The sequence below is a fragment of the Rhinopithecus bieti genome, unplaced genomic scaffold (assembly GCF_001698545.2).
Source record: "Rhinopithecus bieti isolate Rb0 unplaced genomic scaffold, ASM169854v2 scaffold_12476, whole genome shotgun sequence".
Lineage (NCBI taxonomy): Eukaryota > Metazoa > Chordata > Mammalia > Primates > Cercopithecidae > Rhinopithecus > Rhinopithecus bieti.
In genome coordinates, this window is record NW_016807303.1 from 590,990 (window position 1) to 611,603 (window position 20,614).

The window sequence follows — 20,614 nt, forward strand, 5'->3', positions numbered from 1 at the left end:
TTTTTTTTGAGACGGAGTCTCGCTCTGTCGCCCAGGCTGGAGTGCAGTGGCCGGATCTCAGCTCACTGCAAGCTCCGCCTCCCGGGTTTACGCCATTCTCCTGCCTCAGCCTCCCAAGTAGCTGGGACTACAGGCACCCGCCAACTCGCCCGGCTAGTTTTTTGTATTTTTTAGTAGAGACGGGGTTTCGCCGTGTTAGCCAGGATGGTCTCGATCTCCTGACCTCGCGATCCACCCGTCTCGGCCTCCCAAAGTGCTGGGATTACAGGCTTGAGCCACCGCGCCCGGCCTTGCTGTGATTTCTTAGGACAGTCTCATCAGTTCACCTCTCATATCTGACGACTCCTTTTCAATCTCTTGCTGGCTCCTTGTTATCTACTCTGCCTGCCTTCTAAATATGTCACCATGTTCCATTCTCAGCCTCCTTTTAATGTTTAACATTCACTCTGAGAATTGCCTTAGTTATTACCTCATGTGTTCAAACCCTGGTACCCCTAGGCTTCAATGCCCTCTAGAAATGCAGATCCTTATTCCCAACTACTCACTGGACATTTCTGATGTTCCCCAGACATCTCAAATATAACATGCTCCAAACATTACTTATCCTCTCTCCTAAACAGCTAGTCCCCCTAAAGTTTCTCATCTTATTCTCCCAGACAGCCAAATCATAAACCCAAGAGCCATACTCTCTACTCAATTTGTCATGAAATAGTTTTGATCATCTTCACTATATCTCTGTCCTCATTTTCACTACCTTAGTTCAAGCCTGCTTCATCAGTAAGATAGAGAATTGCAACAGCATCCCTGTCCCTCCAAGTTATCCTTTAGACTGTTTTCCACACACATCTTTCTAAAACATAAACAATATGCTTTTCTCATGATCATTACCCTTTCAGTGGTTCCCTGATATCAATTTCATAATAAGACAGGTATATGCCTCCTTTCAATATCCAACCCCAGTTTGCTTCCCTATTTTCTGCCCTTGCATTTTTTGCCCCATGCACAACTGGTAGCAGCACAATGGGATGCTCACCATTCCCCAAGCATGCCAGGCTGCTTCCCACTGTCGTGCCTTTGCACATGCTGTTCTGTCTACCTACTCCTTCCCTTTTCCTTCTTGAAAATCCCTCTTTAACTGTGAAACCTCCACTTCTGTGAAGCCTTCTCCGTTGACTCCTGTGTACATATCTCTATCATAGAACCACTAAGTAGGTTCCAAACCTGTCTATTCCACTAAGTCAAGAACTTCTACAGTCCTCTTGGCATCCCAGCACCTAGCCCATGCCTAAAGTATAGTTGACACTCAACAAATGTTGACTGAATAAATGTACAAATGAACTACCCTCACTGTTCAAATTCTAAGAGGAGTATTCCAAACCTTTTGTTGTCCTTGATTTTATGAGACCTGATATACTTAAGATAGGTGGACCATTGAGAACTTAGAAATCCTAGACAGTTGCTTTGAAATACTACTCATGTGTGAGGTTTAATCAGTAGTCAAAAATGTCGATACAGAGGGTAGGGCTACCTTGATCTGACCCTTAAAAATGGTAAGAAAATGTTATGGCAGAAAATGTGCTCTAAGTTACAATGATTTATACCTCCAATATCTTTTTATAAAATGCAGCAGAAAGAAGCGAGACCCTACACAACCAAGCTATGCTCCACATTACCTAAAAAGCAGTATTGGATCACCTGAGGACAGTGAATAATTCTGAATCCTATTTGGCTCATGAGGAGCCAACAAGTAAAAGCTTTACTGGCAAAGCAATTAGTAATTCACACTTTGGAGCCTGCCTTGAGTCTATGTTTGTGCATAGAAAATTAAAGTAAATCATATTAAGAATATAGGAAAATAAGCCACAGTTTCTGTTTAAATTATGAGCTTCCTGTCTTTCTTAGGAGATTTCAATTTATGCTGTAGAACTTGTTCAGAGTCTAGAAATCATGATTTCTAGTTTATTAGCTTAAGTTAACATCTAAAAAGTACAAGCTCTTCTATAATTACATTTGCCAATTTGCCACCAATAAATGAAGACAATCACTGGAAGTATTTTGAAAAATATAATTTATAATTTATTTATTTATTTACTTTTTTGAGACAGGGTCTCACTGTCACCCAGGCTGCAGTGCAGTGGCATGATCCTGGCTCACTGCAACCTCCATCTCCTGGGTTCAAGTGATTCTTGTGCCTCAGCCTCCAGAGTAGCTGGGATTACAGATGTGCGCCACCACGCCCAGCTACTTTTTTATTTTTTTTTCCTTTGCATTTTTAGTAGAGATGATGTTTTGCTCTGTTGGCCAGGCTGGTAGAATTTATTTTTAAGTTCCAGCTTTTGTGCTTTGCACATGCTTTTCAATAATCATTCATTTAGCCTTCCAGCTAGTTTTGTTTGTTAGTTTGTGACGGAGTCTTGCTGTGTCACCCAGGCTGCAGTGCAATGGTGCAATCTCGGCTCACCACAACCTCCGCCTCCCAGGCTCAAGCGATTCTCCTGCCTCAGCTGGGATTACAGGTATCCACCACCACGCTGGGCTAATTTTTGTATTTTTAGTACAGACGGGGTTTCACCATATTGGCCAGGCTGGTCTTGAACTCTGACCTCAGGTAATCCACCTGCCTCAGCCTCCCAAAGTGCTGGGATTACTGGCATGAGCCACTGCACCCAACCCCAGCTATTTATTAAATAAATATTTATGAAGCACCTGCTCTCTGCAAGATCTGATTAAATAAAATATAGTTTTTATACATGTAAACTCACTTCTCTTTTACTTTTAAAAAACTTTTTGATATTAAAATCTTCTCATCTTATTTTGGGATAAAATATGCCTATGGCCATACATAACCACATATTGAATACTTTAATTTATAGAAACATAACCTAGGAACAATTTTAATTCTTCTTCCATATAGACCATTTTCCCCGTCTCCATTTTAAAAACTATCTCAAACATTAAAATCAAATTTTAAACCTTCTGATTACTATATGCTACCATTTCAAAGAGGCTACCTTTGCAAGTGTTTTATGGCACTGTCCATAATTTACATGAATAGGCGAAGTTTTCCCTCAAAGTTGGCCTAATTTATTAAACTGTTAGGTCACTTTTTACATTCAGTTCTGTGTGGATAGTCCTCTGTGAAGCATCTGGATTCAGGCAGCATGAGAAGCATGTGGCTGGGTTTTACTGCGGGTGTTGGGGTAGTCTCACTACTCACATCTCCCTCCCTCCATGGGCCTGCCCTTTGGAGCCTCTTCTACTCACCACTGACTGGGTTCCTCGAGCAGATGACGTTGTGACTGGTGTTATGGTGATAGTGCTCGTCACCTTGCTCGCACCAGGCCGTGAGGAGAGGTGGTTCCTCGGAGAGCGAAGGACAGTGCCGGTGGAAACCTCCTTTTCAGCTGTCACGTTTACTGGTCGGACAGTAATAACTGGACTGATTCCTTCACCTGAAGTCCCAGGGGACCGTTTAAATTGAGACCCTAAGTGAATGTGAATTTTATTGTCCTCTGTGGTTATGATATTGGCATTGGAGTTGTATTTCCGTACTGGAGTTGGAACAGTCTGTTTTTCTGGGGTGACTTTGAGGATTGTCCGTCCCATGGGCATTTCCTGGGATTCGGGAGAAACTGCAATCTCAGCTGGTGCTGCTGATGTAGACACCGTCATTATCTGAATAGGGGATGTGGGCCTGTCTGCAAACGCACCTCTTCCACTTTCTGGAGTCTTCTCTCTGGAAAATGTAGTAATTGTGACTGGGGACATGGCTCGTTCTGGGCCAAGAGTAGTATCTCCACTTTTTTGTTTTTGAGGCATAACGTTTGGTGATGGAATAATGGTTATTCTTGGTTTCTGATTCCCTAAGGTAGGAATGACGGTGGTACTAGAAAAAAATTCTTCAGATGTCGGGCTTGTTATCTCCAAAGTCGCAGTACTGTTCTCGTGGTCTGGTGTCACTCGAATATGCAGGGGCTGGCCCTGCTTTGGTGAAAGCACTACCTCTCCTGGGTGCCCTGGACTGGAGTTTGTTCGGGGCCCTTTCTCCTGAGTGATTGAGGGGCCATTTTCCCTCTTTCTCATCCACGGAATCCAAGACTTTCTCATAGTGAGCTCATTTGCTGCTGGAGGATACCTGTCTAGAACAGAGGATCTTTCCATGGGTTTCTTCAATCCCACCTGCCGAAGATTACTCATAATATGATTTTCTTCCTGGAAGGATTTCCGTATGAATACAGCTGGTGTTTCTTCCTCTGTTGCTTCACTGCTGACTGCATCAGTCTGGACTCCAGTTGATGTCACAGGAACATCCACCATTCTTCTTCCATTCACACTGGGCCTAAGAGCTCTGCTGTAGCGCTTGGAAAGCTCCAACTCTTTAGTCAGATTGAGGACCTCCTGCCCCATGTTTTTGTTCTTATTTTCTTCTTCCATAAATCTTTGTTGCAGTACAGAATAATCTACCTGGAGCTGAGAAAGCTGATCTTCTTTGTTCATTAATTCGTGAATCTTCTCTTTAAGAGCTTGTACTTCAGCTTTTAAGTCTCGACTTTTAGCTTCTTCCAACCGAAATCTGTGTCTCAGTTCAGCTTCCTGGCTCACAACCTCACCCTTCTCTATTGCTTTATTCTTGGCAATTTGGTGCTTGATCTCCTCCAGTTGTTGAGAGAGGAAATTCGCCTTATCCTGCTCAGTTCTAAATTTCTGTTCCAGCTGATCATACTCATCTTCTGTCTTCATCAAATCCCCTTCGACCACTTCCAATTGTTGGAGACGTTTCTTCAGTCTCTCAATTTCAAGTGTTAGTTCCTTAATCTTATTATCATCTGGGCAGGTGAGCTCAGACCCTTTTCGTGACCTTCCTCTTGTTTTTTCTCTTTCCACTTCCTCTATACCATCAAGTCTCTTCTTTAGTAAGTCAACACTGCAGCTTAATTCAGAGGATTTTTCTTCTTCACTTTTCAATTTGCCTATCAACTCATCTCTTTCTCTTGTCAAGTTGTATACTTTTTCCTCCATTTCAGATTTTAGTTTTAAAAGCTTCTTACTTTCTTCAATTAGTTTTTCAGTTACATCCATAACTTTTCCTTGTTCCACCTTAAAATTTTTATTGAGTCCATCCACTTTTCTCTCTTCCTGCTTTATTTTTTCCATCATATTTTTCCTTTCATCAACCAGCATCACGGTAAATGACTTCAACTTCGTAAGATCATCTTTTAGGCTTAATTCAGCCTTTTCCAATCTACTTTCAGAACATTCCAATTCTTTAACTCGACTCTTGACCACCTCCAATTCATTTAGCAGGTCTTTGGTTAAGTTCTTTTCTTTCTCCAGATTTAAATGTAGCTGGGTGCACTCAGATTTACTCTTGCTGAATGCCTCTTCCAATTTCTCCAGTTCAGACATTCTCTTCTGTAGCTTCTCAACTTCAAGTTTGAGCTCCTTACTATGGTGTTCTTCCTCTTGCAACTTCTTCCTCAGTTCCCTACACTGGGATTCAGTTTTAGTGATCTCCTCATCTTTACCTTCCATTTCAAGTACACGCTTTCGAAGATTTTCCACTTCTGCCATGAGGCTAGAATTTCCACATTCTCCTTTGGCAATTTTATCTCTTAATTCCTGAAGTTCTTCCTCTGCCTTCTGCAGATTTTTGTTGGTCTCTTCTAGCTCCTCGATTCTTTGGGTTAAGCCAACCAGCTTGAGTCTAAGTTGCTTATTGTGAGACTCTTGATTAGCCAATTTAGCATTCATCTCTTCATGCTCTTGAGAAAACCTCGAAGCTTTGTGTTCAAAGTCTACTTCTAACTTGAGCAATTTCTGTCTGTCTTCTTTGGATTTGGAAGTAATGGCTTTGAGCTTTTCTTCTTCTTCCCTCAGCTTCTGAGTAAGATCCTGTACTTTCTGGCTTTGCAGGCCAAGTTGTTCAATGTGCATTTGTCTTTCATCCACCAGCATGAGTGCAAAGGACTTGAGTTTGACAAGTTCATCTCTTAGTTTATTGAGCCGTTTAGTATTTTCCTTTTCTTTGCGGGCTTGATAAGCCTTTTCTTGTTCAAGGAGCTTTTTTAACCTAGAAAATAAAATATGCCTATATGTTAAAAGAGTAATCAGCAAACAGATTTAAGCATTGATATTAAATAAAAAACAAAATGCTACTACAATAAATCCCTTATCAATTGTTATAATATCAAGGTTTAAAAAATAGCCATTAATGAAACTAATGTGAAGTCAAAATATTAGTTACCCTTAGGAGTAGTGGCTAGAAGGGGGCATGAGGAGGGCTTTGAGTGTGACTAGTTTCTCTTTTGTAATTTGCATGCTTGCTATACAGGATTGTTTAGCTTATCTTATGAAATTTCAGTAAGCTGAACACTTCTGAGTATCTTTCTCCATGTGTACTATACTTTAATATAGTGGCCATTAAGTAAAACTTAGGTTGTGCAATAATAATGACTATGTCTTCTGTATCCTTGGTGTTAGTATTTACTTTATTCTCAGAGTAACTCTATGAGATACGTATTGCTACTATCAGCACCATGAAAAAACATGAGATACAGGGGAATTATGTAACCTGTCACAGATCCCAGAGTCAGTAAGTGGTAGGGCTGGATTTCAAACTTGGCCAGGAAGCCTCCAAAATTCTTGCTCTCCACCTCTGCATCATATGATTTCAGGAGACAAATTTACTTTAAATGATAGTAAAGGTTCAGAAAAGAAGCAGCTTTGGGTTTTCTTATTTTAAACCCTTGACATAAACTATGTAACTGTCTCCTGGAAGGGACAAAGTAGGACTGGCTTTCTGATACAAAAGCTGATTTACGAAAATTGATTTTAGTTCACACCAGAACTGGCACGGGAGTTTTTTATTTAAACATTTTTTTAAATTCAAGAACTAGGTAGGAAGGAAATCTGTATTACTATCAATATGAAAATGTGGCAGCCGCAGGAATTATTATGTTTCACATGTGTGAAATACATGTTCTCTACGGTGTTTATGCATATCAGTAAAAAGTAGGAATATAAACATGCTGAAGTAACTATTTACCATTCTTGGGTTGGTCAGTTAACTTGTACTAATTATATTAGTTTTTTTATTTACCCATAAAAACAATTAAAATTATAATCATATTTGCCATGTTATTGTAAGAATGCATTTTAGTAATTAATAGGTTTATAAAGGAGGTAAGTTATAAACAACCAATGACATGTACTTATTTAAGTATAATAGATTTTATTTTTTCAGTGTATTTTGCTCCTTTACTATTCTGACTGATTAATTTCATATTTATGACTAGATTAGCTGTTAGCAAAGTAAATAGAATTTAATAGTCTTGCATTGCATTGTGCAAGAAATATTTGTGTGGTTTTTTTTTTTCACTTGTCACTGACTGAAAGCTGGTGTATAAGAAATATTTAAACATACATTAGTAAAGCACAACAAAAGCTATGAATAATTAAATACAGTGTGAGATAAGTATTACAGAAATGGCTCTGATCATGTCATTAAGATTTTTTCACAGAATTTACTTTTATAAAGCATGATTGTGTCTTAGCATCTCTAAACTAATGCATAGCCTCCAAAAATCATTATGACTTTATCCCTAAAATAGGAGGAAAATATGATCTTCAAGTCCTACTGATTTGCACTAGTGATACTGTAACAGCATCACTAAATGTGGTCCTTACATGTAGGAAAGAGCATTTTTATTGACCATGTTCTCTCTTTTAGTAAAAATTGAAACGACTGAAATAATGTCATAGAACCATAGATTAGGGAAAACTTTTCAGGATATTTTCAACACAAAATGCCATTTTCAAATTCCTTGCCCTTAAGCGGACTGTTAGAGATTAATTTATTGAAAACATCACTGCTTCCAATTCTAAGCTTAACATGTGAAAGCTTCTAAAATATATTTTAGGAATACTATGCCTCTATACTGTTAGAGGCAGTGGGTTGGAATGACTACAACATAGGTTTTGGAGTCAGACATAACCAAATCTGAATTCTGACTCTCACTTTCTAACTGTGTAATCTCTGACCAATAACTGAAACTCTCTGATTCTCAATTTTTTCACCAATGGAGGAAAGAGGGAGGGATATTAACCCATTTATGCCGGAGGTTGCAAAGTTTTTTGTGTGAAAAATCAGACCTCGGCAATGACCTTGAGCAGCAGGATATAAAAAACTCCCACAAGCTTAGCGTTCCAATAATGGAACACTAATACCAACCATATAGAATTGTTCTGAAGATTAATTGAAATAGTAGAAGTAAAGTGACAGATACATAGACTCAATACATGAATGTAATAAAGCATGAAAAGATAAGAATTATAGTATATGCTATTGGCTTCATCTGGAAAGACTGTCAGTGCTTTCTGTGTTTAATCAATAAACATTTTTGTCATGATCCTGTCTTTGATAGTAAAACTTGGGGCACTAATGTTTCAGCCAGAGAAAAGCAGAAGGCATTCCGATCAGTGGGAAATTCCATGAGCTAGAGTGTGATCTCGGCAGGAATTTGGCTGCCAGGAAACCACATTTTTCACGTTCTCCTAGCTGTGATTATTTCTGTTTTTCTAACCCCATTAGCTTACTCTCCCTCCTATTCTCTTTCACCACATCTTAAACCATGCCCATCTTATAGTTAAAGTGGCTCTAACAGCAATACCAGGCTCATTCTGGTATTACATTTTGTATGCTCCCAAAACCCAGTTTCCCAGTTGGTACAGCTGAGGGTCAGATCCAGGATCAAGGTAAAGTTGCTCAGCTCATTTTGGAAGGCCTGCCAACAGCCTTCTGTGCAAATAGACCTGCAATCAAACTTCTTACAGGCAAGACGTTGGGGATGGGAATGATGGGACTCAATATCTGACCTCCTTGATAAGTTCATCTCCAGTCAGTCTCTCCTGTTATCTAACATTCCTTGCAAATGCTGTGTCCTCTGCTTAGTATTTCCTCCCTGCTCCTTTTTTGCATTCTGTCACACTCACCTGAATGTTCCTGGCTAGTTTTTCATCCTCCAGCTTTCACTTCAATGTCACTTCTTCAAACCCAATTAAGTCAGAATTTCTTATAGACTCCTGTAATATCAATATCCTACAGTCTTTTTTTTCTTAGAGGCAAGGTCTTGTTCTGTCACCCAAGTTGAAGTGCTGTGGCATGATTATAGTTCACTGCAGCCTCAACCTTTTGTGCTCAAACTATCCTTCGACCTCAGCCTCCCAAATGGCTGGTGGCTGGGACTACAGGCACATAGCACTATGCCTGGCTAAAACTTTTATTTTTTGTAGAGACAGAGTTGCCCCTATGTCACCTAGGCTGGTCTTGAACTGCTGGGGTCAAGTGATCCTCCTGCCTCAGTCTCCCAAAATCCTGGGATTATAGGTGGGAGCCATCATGCCTGGCCCAGTTTTCTTTTATGACACTTAATCAACTTACATATTTTTTCTTGTATTTCCTTAGGAGCATTCAGAATGTCAACAAAACACCTGCAACTTTTTTCTTTGCAATTACAGAGTGGTATTCCATTAACAGAACAATTATTTCACATAAGCTGCATCAGAGACAACTGAAGAAGAAAAAACTACCATCCCCATATATAATTAATTTGTGCTGTGCACCAACAAGAATCTGCTTTAAATCCATGCCAGTTTACAACCTCCATACTGTCCCAGGCAAGGTTAGTGGCTATTGAAAATACTACCAGGACAGGACTATCTAAAGACACACTCTGTAGTGTGTTAACTATACAAAAAAAAAAGACACTGTACAGTTTAAAAACAAATCTTACACGCTTTACATTTCAATTTTTTTCTTTAAAAGGAGTGAGTTGTGTACAGGGGAATTAAATGCTTTATAGACAAGAAAAAAAAAAGTGCTAGAGCCAACTTATTCATCATCATCTTCTTCTTCCTCATCATCTTCTTCACCTTCTTTCTCCTCTTCATCCTCTTCATCTTCCTCCTCTTCCTTCTTTTTCTTGCTGTCTTCAGCCTTGACAACTCCTTTTTTGCTGCATCAGGCTTTCCTTTAGCTTGATATGCAGCAATATCCTTTCTGTATTTTTCCTTCAGCTTCGCAGCCTTCTTTTCTTTTCTTTTTTGTCAGAAAATATATTTATTATTGATAGTGAGTGAAGTAAAGATGTAAGTATTCAGTATAGAGGTTATATCAGCCAAGGTTGCCTTCATATTGATAAAAATACCGTATCTCACTTGTAATCATAAACATTATTCCAGTAGGAAGAGGTACATTTTCTGCGCTTTTGTAGCTTGCCGGGGAAAAAAAAAAAAAATCACCAGAGAAGAAGTTAAAAATGAAACAGCTCTTACATAATCAAAGGAGAAAAAGAAAGAGAGGGGAAAGCTAGCATTGCCATAGCCTAGACAATTCCAACCCAGCACTGCTGCCCAGATCGTGGTTTCTGGCTCTCTCCTCACCGCCACGCCAATAAATTTAGCCCCCACCCATCCTACGGGTGAGGGGGGAGTGCACCAAAGTGATGGGCTGAAACATTTTGTTTTATGGGTCAGTGAAGGTGAATAGAAAGTACCAAACGGGGAGAGGGCTGGCCTTTCTCTTGAATCATCATAAGGAGGGGTGTACTAATACGAGGCATCCTTTAATGGACCTGATCCGGATCAAGGCTTGGGCCCTTCAAATTGCGCTGTTCAAAGGAAATGGACTCTGCGAATCCATTCTTGGGGCTCTTTAGGGGTCTTCTCATTAGGGTCTTCTCTTCAAATGGGTTAGTTCTTGACGAGGAAAAAAAAAAGCCGCCATCTCGGAATTAACAGGAGGTGGTGTGCTCGCTCGGAAAGTTTTATCCTCCCTCTCAAGCATCGCTCTGTTGGCAGATGACACAGTGCATATACTGGGTGGCCAGAGAGGAGCATTGAGGTCTGGTGGGGTTCTCACAGTAACGCTGAAGAATTTGGCCTGCAGATCAGCAACAGACTGGATGAGGACCTCCATACCGCTGGAACTTTGATTTCTACCTCTTCAGCAGCTTTCTGATATTGTTCAGTGGGACTTGTAGAACTCGGAGCTCCTCTCCTCCAGTCTAGCCAGGGTTCCTTTGTAGAATGCGTCCTGCTGCTTTTAGCCACTCGGTCTTCTCTTCCAGCCTGCCTAGCCAGTGCTTTGCCTTAGCGCCTTCCTCGTCGTTTGATATCCCTCTCCGAAGATGGCTCTGGTTGACGGCGCAGTGGTCTCTCGGTCCAGCGCTTTGGCTTGCTTTAGTCGTTTCTGATCTTCAGATTCTTTCTCGGCTTGCTCCAATGCCCGCTCCTCTCCTTTTCAATTCTTCATCAGAAACTGAGGCACTATAAGCACCAGAATACCACCGAGACTTCGAACCAGATGGAGAGGATTCCTTCATTCGATCAATCACATTTTCCGAAAGCCGGATGCCCTTCCCCACGGTGATGTTCTCATTCTCGTCCCCCTCGAAGGTGACCCAGCGGGTGCTGGTGGTCCCACCCATGGCTCCGGTTCCTGCCCCAGCGGAGACCTAGCGCGGAACCAGGAGCATTTCGGGGCCCCCGCACCCACACATGCGTGGAAGGGCCTGGATTCTTTTCCCGCACAGCGGGAGCAAGGCCACGACCCCAGAACCGCAGACTTCTTTTCCTAAGGCTGCTTGTCATCTGCAGCAGTGTTATTCCACATCTCTCCCAGTTTCTTCCAACATCACCAATGGGCAGGCCAGGATGTTCTCCTTTGATTTTCAGGCGATACTCAAAGCAGAACAGGAAAAAGGCCGAAGGAGAGCTCTTGGGTGCATTGGAGTCCTTGAACTTCTTTTTTGTCTCCCCTTTAGGAGGGATATAGGTTTTCATTTCTCTTTCATAACGGGCCTTGTCCGCCTTTGCCATATCTTCAAATTTTCCTTTATGTTTAGCAGGCATGGTCTTCTACCTCTCTGGGCACTTCTTAGAAAACTCTTGAGGCCGGGCGCGGTGGCTCACGCCTGTAATCCCAGCACTTTGGGAGGCCAAGGCGGACGGATCACAAGGACAGGAGATGGAGACCATCCTGGCTAACATGGTGAAACCCTGTCTCTACTAAAAATACAAAAAATTAGCCGGGCGTGGTGGCGGGCGCCTGTAGTCCCAGCTACTTGGGAGGCTGGGGCAGGAGAATGGCGTGAAACCGGGCGGCAGAGCTTGCAGTGAGCCGAGATCACGCCACTGCACTCCAGCCTGGGCAATAGAGCCAGGCTCCATCTCCAAAAAAAAAAAAATTGAGAAGTTGACTGAAGCATCTGGGTGTTTCTTCTTATGCTCCTCCAGACAAGTTTGCACAAAAAATGCATATCATGACATTTTGCCTCTCAGCTTCTTAGGATCTCCTTTGCCCATGTTTAGTAATTTTTCCTCAGCAAGGCAGAGTCGCCCAGTGCTCATCTGGCTCTCACTTGCCCAGGTGCTGTCTCTATGAGGCTCAATTACTGCAATGTCTGTCCCAACTTACAATTTTTTTAATGTCTGCCTACCTCTGTTAATGCAAATTCCATGAGGGTGGCTGTCATGTTTGTCTTGTTTGCCCCCTAGTGTAATGCCTGACACATAGGATGTGCTCAAGAAATATTGGCTGTATGTATAAACAAGAGAAAGAATGAAGATATAAACTTGAATTAGAAATATAAATCTGTAGGCTTGGAGCGGTGGCTCAAGCCTGTAATCCCAGCACTTTGGGAGGCTGAGACGAGCAGATTGCTTGAGTCCAGGAGTTAAGAGATCAGCCTGGGCAACATGGCAAAACCTCATCTCTACAAAAAAAAAAAAAAAAAAAAAAAGTTAGCTGGGTGTGAGTGGCGTGTGCCTGTAATTCCAGCTACTCAGGAGGTTGAGATAGGAGGATCACTTGAGCCAGGGAGGCAGAGGTTGCAGTGAGCTGAGATCATGTCACTGCACTCCATCTGGGGCAAAAGAACAAGACCCTATCTCAAAAAAAAGAAAATAAAGAAAAGAAATATATATCTGGAAATTACCTATATAGAGATGTATTAACTAAAGTTCTTCACAATGCTGAGTGACTATACATTTTTGTTAAACAGATATCACAGTTGTTATTAGGCCAGCAATTTTATATTAATAATGGCTATTAGATGAGTGTCTCTGTCTAATGAGCAATGGCCTCCCTTGAAGAATCTGTCCATTTTCGTTGTCAGCCTATTAGAAAAGAAATGTGTCTCTCAACTGATAAACCTCAAATGAGGGAGGGAGCTTTCTCTATATGGACTGAGCAAGATATCCCTTACGATCTGTCTACCTGTATGTAGGAGTGGAGGCTGAACAATCTCTATTTAACCTATAAAACAGCTATGGGACTATTAGAACAGGCTGAATTAAGGCTTTTTTTCTCTCATAGGTTTTTGTGTCACTGGTTTGTCTTAGTTCTTCTTCCTCCTCCTCCTTCTCCTCCTCTTCCTCTTCTACTTCCTCCTTCTTCTTCTCCTCTTCTTCTTCTTCAAGGTGGGATCTTACTATGTTGTTCAGGCTGGTCTCAAACTCCTGACCTCAAGCAATCCTCCCATCTTGGCCTCCGAAAGTGTTGGGATTACAAATGTGAGTCATTGTGCCCAGTCTGTTATAGTTCTTTTTTTTTTTTAAAGGAAAGGGATTTTCATACACAGTTGGATCAAAAATCTAATGTTGGAGCAGTACACCCTTGGGTCTATTGGGAAGAACAGTGGTAATTACGGTGAGGGAACTCCTAGGAGGAAAGAAAATCAGAGGGAAACATGGGGCCATTTTGTCAGCCATCCCACCCTACATAGAAATTTTCACAGTGCTAAAAAGCTTGGTAATTGTTAGATTTTTATTTCCATAATGGAGGTGATATTTCCTTAGACACAGAAATGAATGTGATCTCCAAAGTAGAACATATCTAAAGAGAGAAAAAAGACAAGATGGAGAAAAAACTTTGGGAAATGTCCAAAAATGAGAGATAAAAAGAATAAGGAGGACCTATGGAAGGCCTGTGCAGAGAGGGAAGAGGAGAAGGAGATACAGAGGAAGAGGGAGCCATGGAGCAACACAGGAGGACCCAAGGAAGAGGGTTTTGGGAAGGCAGGAACAGGCTTGTGTTTCACTTTATCCACCTCCCCAGTCAATTCAGCATTCTACTTGCAGGTGTTTTTTTCTCTTCCCTCCTATTTAGAAATCCTCATTTTACATTAAACAAGCATTCAGCATTCAGAAATATAGCATGTATCTATTCACAAAACATAATGCCTATGGCATATTACATCTCTTTTTTTTCAACAATTTCCTAATAGTTATAATTTCATTTTGCACTTCAAACAACTAAGTTGCTCTACATTACTGGACACCATTTCCATGTAATTATGCTATTTAAGAAGCAGAATAAGAGATTTAAGTGTTGCTTGTGCCAACTAGTCTTACCACCTCCTCTCCATTCTCTTCTCTGCTTACCTTCCCATTCTTCAACTGTGCCTTGATTCTAAACATATTAGCATGAAAAGGAAACAAACCAGAAGACTAAGACTAAAACAATAAATTAGTACTCTGATTCCCATCAGCAGTCACAGGTACCCTAAGTATCCTAAAATCAAACTTGTTCTTGGCAAATTTTAAATTTTCTGCAAGCATTTAGTCCCCTTTAGAGAACAAAGAAAGACAACTAAATGAATTAATAGAGATTTTAAATTTTTATTGCCTTTCTTAATAACTATTCTTAAACATATTCTTAATTTCTTATTTCATAACGGATAAAATTATACTTTTTTTTGAGACAGAGTCTCACTCTGTCACTTAGGCTGAAGTGCAGTGGTGCCATCTTGGCTCACTGTAACCTCAGCCTCCCAAGTTAAAGCGATTCTCTCACCTCAGCCTCCTGAGTAGCTGGGACTACAGGCATATGCTACCACGCCTGGCTAATTTTTGTATTTTCAGTAGAGACGGGGTTTTACCATCTCGGCCAGGATGGTCTAAAACTCCTGACCTCAGATGATCCACCCACCTCGGCCTCCAAAAGTGCTGGGATTACAGACATAAGCCACTATGGCCAGCCAAAATTACACTTTTTAACTTGCAAATTGATCACTTATCAGCATGTTCAGAAATTTAATTATTTTCAACTAGAAGACTTTAAAAGTGTGGGCCCAGGTGTTTTTTTTTTTTTTTTTTTTTCTTTTTTTTCTTTTTTTTTTTTAATTGCCACCTTTAGAAAGCATTTATCTAATGTGATTGTGTGTGTGTGTGTGTGTGTGTGTGTGTGTGTGTGTGTGTGTGTGTGTGTTTTGAGACGGAGTCTCGCTCTGTTGCCCAGGCTGGAGTGCAGTGGCCGGATCTCAGCTCACTGCAAGCTCCGCCCACTGCAAGCTCCGCCTCCCGGGTTCACGCCATTCTCCTGCCTCAGCCTCCGGAGCAGCTGCACTACAGGCGTCCGCCACTACGCCTGGCTAATTTTTTTGTATTTTTAGTAGAGATGGGGTTTCACCATGTTAGCCAGGATGGTCTCAATCTCCTGACCTCGTGATCCCTGTCTCGGCCTCCCAATTTGTGATTGTTTTTTACATTTAATTAAATAATGGCAATTGGAATAAAAACCCAGGTAAATGAATGGCATAGTAGTTCCATTCTGAGCTTCAAATGTGAATTTAGAATTTAATAGCTCAACTTTATATTCCCAAATGTTCTATGATTGTTGATGGTGCATACATTTGTCAAGATTCATCAAATTGTATAATTAAAATTGGTGAATTTTACTGTATATAAATTATGTCTCAAAAACCAGAAAAAAATTTAAAAGGGTTCCGAGGCATCAGATAAAGGGAGAAAGATTGTAAACAAATATTACTAGCAAGTGACTTAAAATATGATAGAAAACATAAAATTGGTTATTAATCATAAGGCAGAAAGAGGTGGAAGCACAGGTGGGGAAGATAAAGAGAAGAGAGCTGACATTTCAGGTGGTGTTAGAAGGGCTGACAAGAAAACATTTTCTGGGGAAGTAATGTTTCAGACATTACTTCAGACAATCTCTAGTCCTAATATTATTTCAAGAGGCTCTTAAAAGCCCACCCTGCCAGAGCAATCAGTCAAGAAAAAGAAATAAGGGGCATGCAAACCGGTAAAGAGGAAGTGACATGGTTTGGCTCTGTGTCCCCACCCAAATCTCATCTCAAATGAGAATCCCCATGTGTCAAGAGAGGGACCTGTTGATAGGTGATTGGATAGGGGTGGTTCCCACTATGCTGTTCTCAAAATAGTGAGGGAGTTTTCATGAGATCTGATGGCTTTAAAAGTGGCAGTTTCCTCTGCACTCTCTTTCCTGCTGCCTTGTGAAGAAGGTACTTAACTTCTTTTTGCCTTTTACCATGATTATAAGTTTTCTGAGGCCTCCCCAAGGCTGCAGAACTGTGAGTAAATTAAACCTCTTTTATTTATAAATCACTCAGTCTTAAGTAGTGTCTTCGTAGCAGTGTGAAAATGGACTAATACAGGAAGTCAAACTGTCAATGTTTGCCAATGATATGATCCTATACCTAGAAAATTGTAAAGACTCGTCCAAAAAGCTTCTAGATCTGATTAATGAATTCAGTAAAGTCTCAGGATATAAAATCACTATACACAAATCAGTAGCATTGCTATACACCAACAATGACCAAACTGAGAATCAAATCAGAACTCAATCCCTTTTATAACAACTGCAAAAATAATAATAATAATAAAGCACTTAGAAATATACCTAACAACAACAACAAAAAGAAATACACCTAACCAAGGAGGTAAAAGATCTCTACAAGGAAAACTACAAAACACTGCTGAAAGAAATTACAGATGGTACAAACAAATGGAAGCACACTCCATGCTCAGGGATGGGTAGAATCAATATTGTGAAAATGACCATACTGCCAAAGGCAACCTACAGATTCAATGCAATTCCCATCAAAATACCATCATCATTCTTCACAGAACTAGAAAAAACAATCATAAAATTTATATGGAACCAAGAAAGAGCCCACATAGCCAAAGCAAGACTAAGCAAAAAGAACAAATCTGGAGGCATCCATTACCTGATTTCAAACTATGCTAGAAGACCATATTCACCAAAACAGCATGGTACTGGTATAAAAATAAGCACATAGACCAATGGAACAGAATAGAGAACCTGGAAATAAAGCCAAGTACTTACAGTCAACTGATCTTCGACAAGGCAAACAAAAACATAAAGTGGGGAAAGGATACCCTATTCAACAAACGGTGCTGGGATAACTGGCAAGCCACATGTCGAAGAATGAAACTGGATCCTCATCTCACCTTATACAAAAGTCAACTCAAGATGGATCAACGACTTAAATGTAAGACCTGAAACCATAAAACCTCTAGAAGAAACATTGGAAAAACTCTTCTAGACATTGGCTTAGGCAAAGAGTTTATAATCAAGAACCCAACAGCAAATGCAATAAAAACAAAGATAAATAGATGGAACCTAACTAAACTAAAAAGATTCTGTACAGCAAAAGAAATAATCAGACTGGGCACAGTGGCACACACCTGTAATCCCAGTACTTTGGGAGGCTGAGGCCAAGGCCAAGGCAGATGGATCATCTGAGGTCAGGAGTTTGAGACCAGCCTGGGCAACATGGTAAAGCCCTATCTCTACTAAAAATATAAAAATTATCTGGGTTTGGTGGCGCACACCTGTAGCCCCAGCTACTTTGGAAGCTGAGACAGGAGAATTGCTTGAACCCGGGAGGCGGAGGGTGCAGTGAACTGAGATTGCGCCACTGCACTCTCAAAAGACAAAACAGAACAAAACAAAACAAATAGCAGAGTAAACAGACAGCCCACAGAGTGGGAGAAAATATTTGCAAACTATGCATCTGACAAAGGACTAATATCCAGAATTTAAAAGGAACTTAAATCAGCAAATAAATAAATAAATAAATAAATAAATAAATAAATAAACCCATCAAAAAATGGGCAAAGGACATGAATAGACAATTCTCAAAAGAAGATATACAAACAGCCAACAAACATTTGGAAAAAATGCTCAACATAATTATCAGGAAAATGCAAAATCAAAACCACAATGAGATACCATCTTGCTCCTGCAAGAATAACCATAATTAAAAAATAAAAAAATAATAGATGTTGGCATGGATGTGGTGAAAAGGGATCACATCATGTGTAAACACTTTTTTACACTGCTGGTGGGAATGTAAACTAGTTACAACCACTATGGAAAACATTATGAAGATTCCTTAAAGAACTAAAAGTAGAACCACCATTTGATCCAGCAATTCCACTATTGGATATCTACCCAGAGTAAAGGAAGTCACTATAAGAAAAAGACACTTGCACATGCATATTTTAGCAGTGTAACTCGCAACTGCAAAAATATGAAACCAGCCTAAATGCCCATCAACCAACGACTGGATAAAGAAAAGGTGAGATACAGATAGATAGATAGATAGATAGATAGATAGATAGATAGATAGATAGAAAGATAGATAGACCCACACACCATGAAATACTACTCAGCCATAAAAAGGAACAAAATAATGGCATTCGCAGCAACCTGGATGGAGTTGGAGACCATTATTCTAAGTGAAGTAACTCAGGAATAGAAAAGCAAATATCATATGTTCTCACTTGTAAGTGAGATCTAAGCTATGAGGATGCAAAGGCATAAGAACGATATAATGGACTTTGGGGACTCAGGGAAGTAGGGTAGGAGGATAAAAGATAAAAGACTACACACTGGGTTCAGCATACACTGCTCGGGTGATCGGTGCACCAAAATCTCAGAAATCACCACTAAAGAGCTATCCCTGAAGAACTTATCCCTGAACCAGAAAACATCTGTTCCCCAAAAACTATTGAAATAAAATAAAGTTTAAATAAAGCCCATCCCAACTCCAATTAGGTATTTGCTAATACCTAATTTTGAAAACATGAAATAAAAGGAAAAGTCTCTTAGGTAGTGTGAGAGCTTTATTATTGAATCTTCATTCCCTTTGAGCAAGGCAATACTGTACCATTTTATAAATAAAGTAAATTATTGTTTAACTTAATCAAGAGAACATGACTAAGAAGAGGCAGGTTGGGATGTTGAATCAGATCTGTTTGCACAAACACTGTGCTTTAATAACAATGCTATTGCTCAAATGGATATTGCCTGGACAGCTCAGGTTTGCAACTCTGTTTAAGTTAACTTCATCTTGCTTGATTCAGTTTATCTTAGAATTGTCAAGATGCCCCTTGGACTCTATTTTGTCACCCAGAATATCAGCTTATACCTAGCGTTGTGTCAATGGCGAGATGACCCCAATTATTAATTAAATAGGCAGGTCAATGCACAGAACCTTTCAAAGCACTCTCCAGATCTCCCTCCTGCTGACATCAATCCATTCAGTGGCGTGGACATTGTCATTCAATTAGCTCTGAGCCCACTGAGCTGTTCATTCTTTATCTCTTCTGAGCTCCCAATCTTCCCCATGAATCTGTTCCAACCACATCTTCCTCAAATCAATCACCTACAACCACTTCTTCCAGATGCTTAGGACTGAAATTTAGATTCGTCTTGAGTCACATCCCTACATTCAATTCTTCAGCAAATCTTGTCAATTCTACTTTCAAAATATATCCTGAATCCAATTACTTCTCACTTCCTCCATTGCTATCCCCCTGGCGCAAGCCACCATCATCTCTTATCTGGATTATTGCAAGAGCCACCTAATCTGACTCCCAGCTTCCACTCTTGTCCACCCACAGTCTGTTCTCTTCCCAGAAGCTGGAATGATCCTAAAACAGGGTAAATCAGAACATGTCACTCTGCTTGTAAAAGGAAGGAGAAACAGGAAAGTGAACACAGGAAACAGGTAGGGCAGGATCAGTAAGGGTTTTTTGTGTGTGAATATATATACAGATGTAGATACACATATATGTGTATACATACAAAATATTATATATAATAATATATAATAAAATATATTATATAATAATATAAAATAAAAAGGTCAATGCACAGAGACTTTCAAAACACTCTCCAGACCTCCCTCATATATATATATGAGATAAGAAACTAGTTTGTTTTTCCTATATAAACATTAAGAGACATATATTAACATGTCTCTTCTTAATATTAAATTCTTTGTTTTTCCTTATTATTTATAAATTAATAAATGAAAATATGCCACTATTGGCATAAATAAAGAGGTAACTCTGGAATACCACCATTTTGAAATAATGGATGTAGGTAATGCTCATCAGTGTTTCTCAAAAAGAGACAGCCAGACATTGTATACAAACCTCCACCCATGAAAGATTCTTTTAACAAAAAAAACCTGAACCTGAATAAAATCAAGCTCCTATAACCACTAATTACTAGTTTAAAGGAAAGATAGGAGCAAGAAACTGCTAAATGACTTCATGATGATGCAATCAGAAAAATCCAAAATGTGGGCAACTATATAGGATAAACAAACTAATTTCTTCAATCAATAAATTGCAAGATAAAATGGGAGCAGAAAGGGAAACCTATGGATTTTTTAAAAATTTAGAAGACGTATCAACCAACTGTAATCTTTTGGATTCTTATTCAAACTACTCTTTTTTTTTTTTTTTTTTTTTTTTT

The 20,614-nt window shown here is 39.9% G+C and overlaps 1 protein-coding gene and 2 pseudogenes across 2 annotated transcripts in view; all 3 read right to left on the bottom strand.

The window, feature by feature from the left end:
* The window catches only part of FILIP1 (filamin A interacting protein 1), a 203,318-nt gene that overhangs the window by 15,279 nt on the left and 167,425 nt on the right, over positions 1-20,614 (bottom strand). For both annotated transcript variants that reach the window (XM_017881125.1, XM_017881124.1), the window contains exon 5: positions 3,265-6,070. In XM_017881125.1, coding sequence (XP_017736614.1) covers positions 3,265-6,070 — 2,806 coding nt within the window. The remainder of the gene's footprint in view (positions 1-3,264; positions 6,071-20,614) is intronic.
* Positions 9,890-12,363, bottom strand: LOC108535231 (high mobility group protein B1-like; annotated as a pseudogene).
* LOC108535223 (MICOS complex subunit MIC19 pseudogene) lies at positions 10,836-11,637 on the bottom strand (annotated as a pseudogene).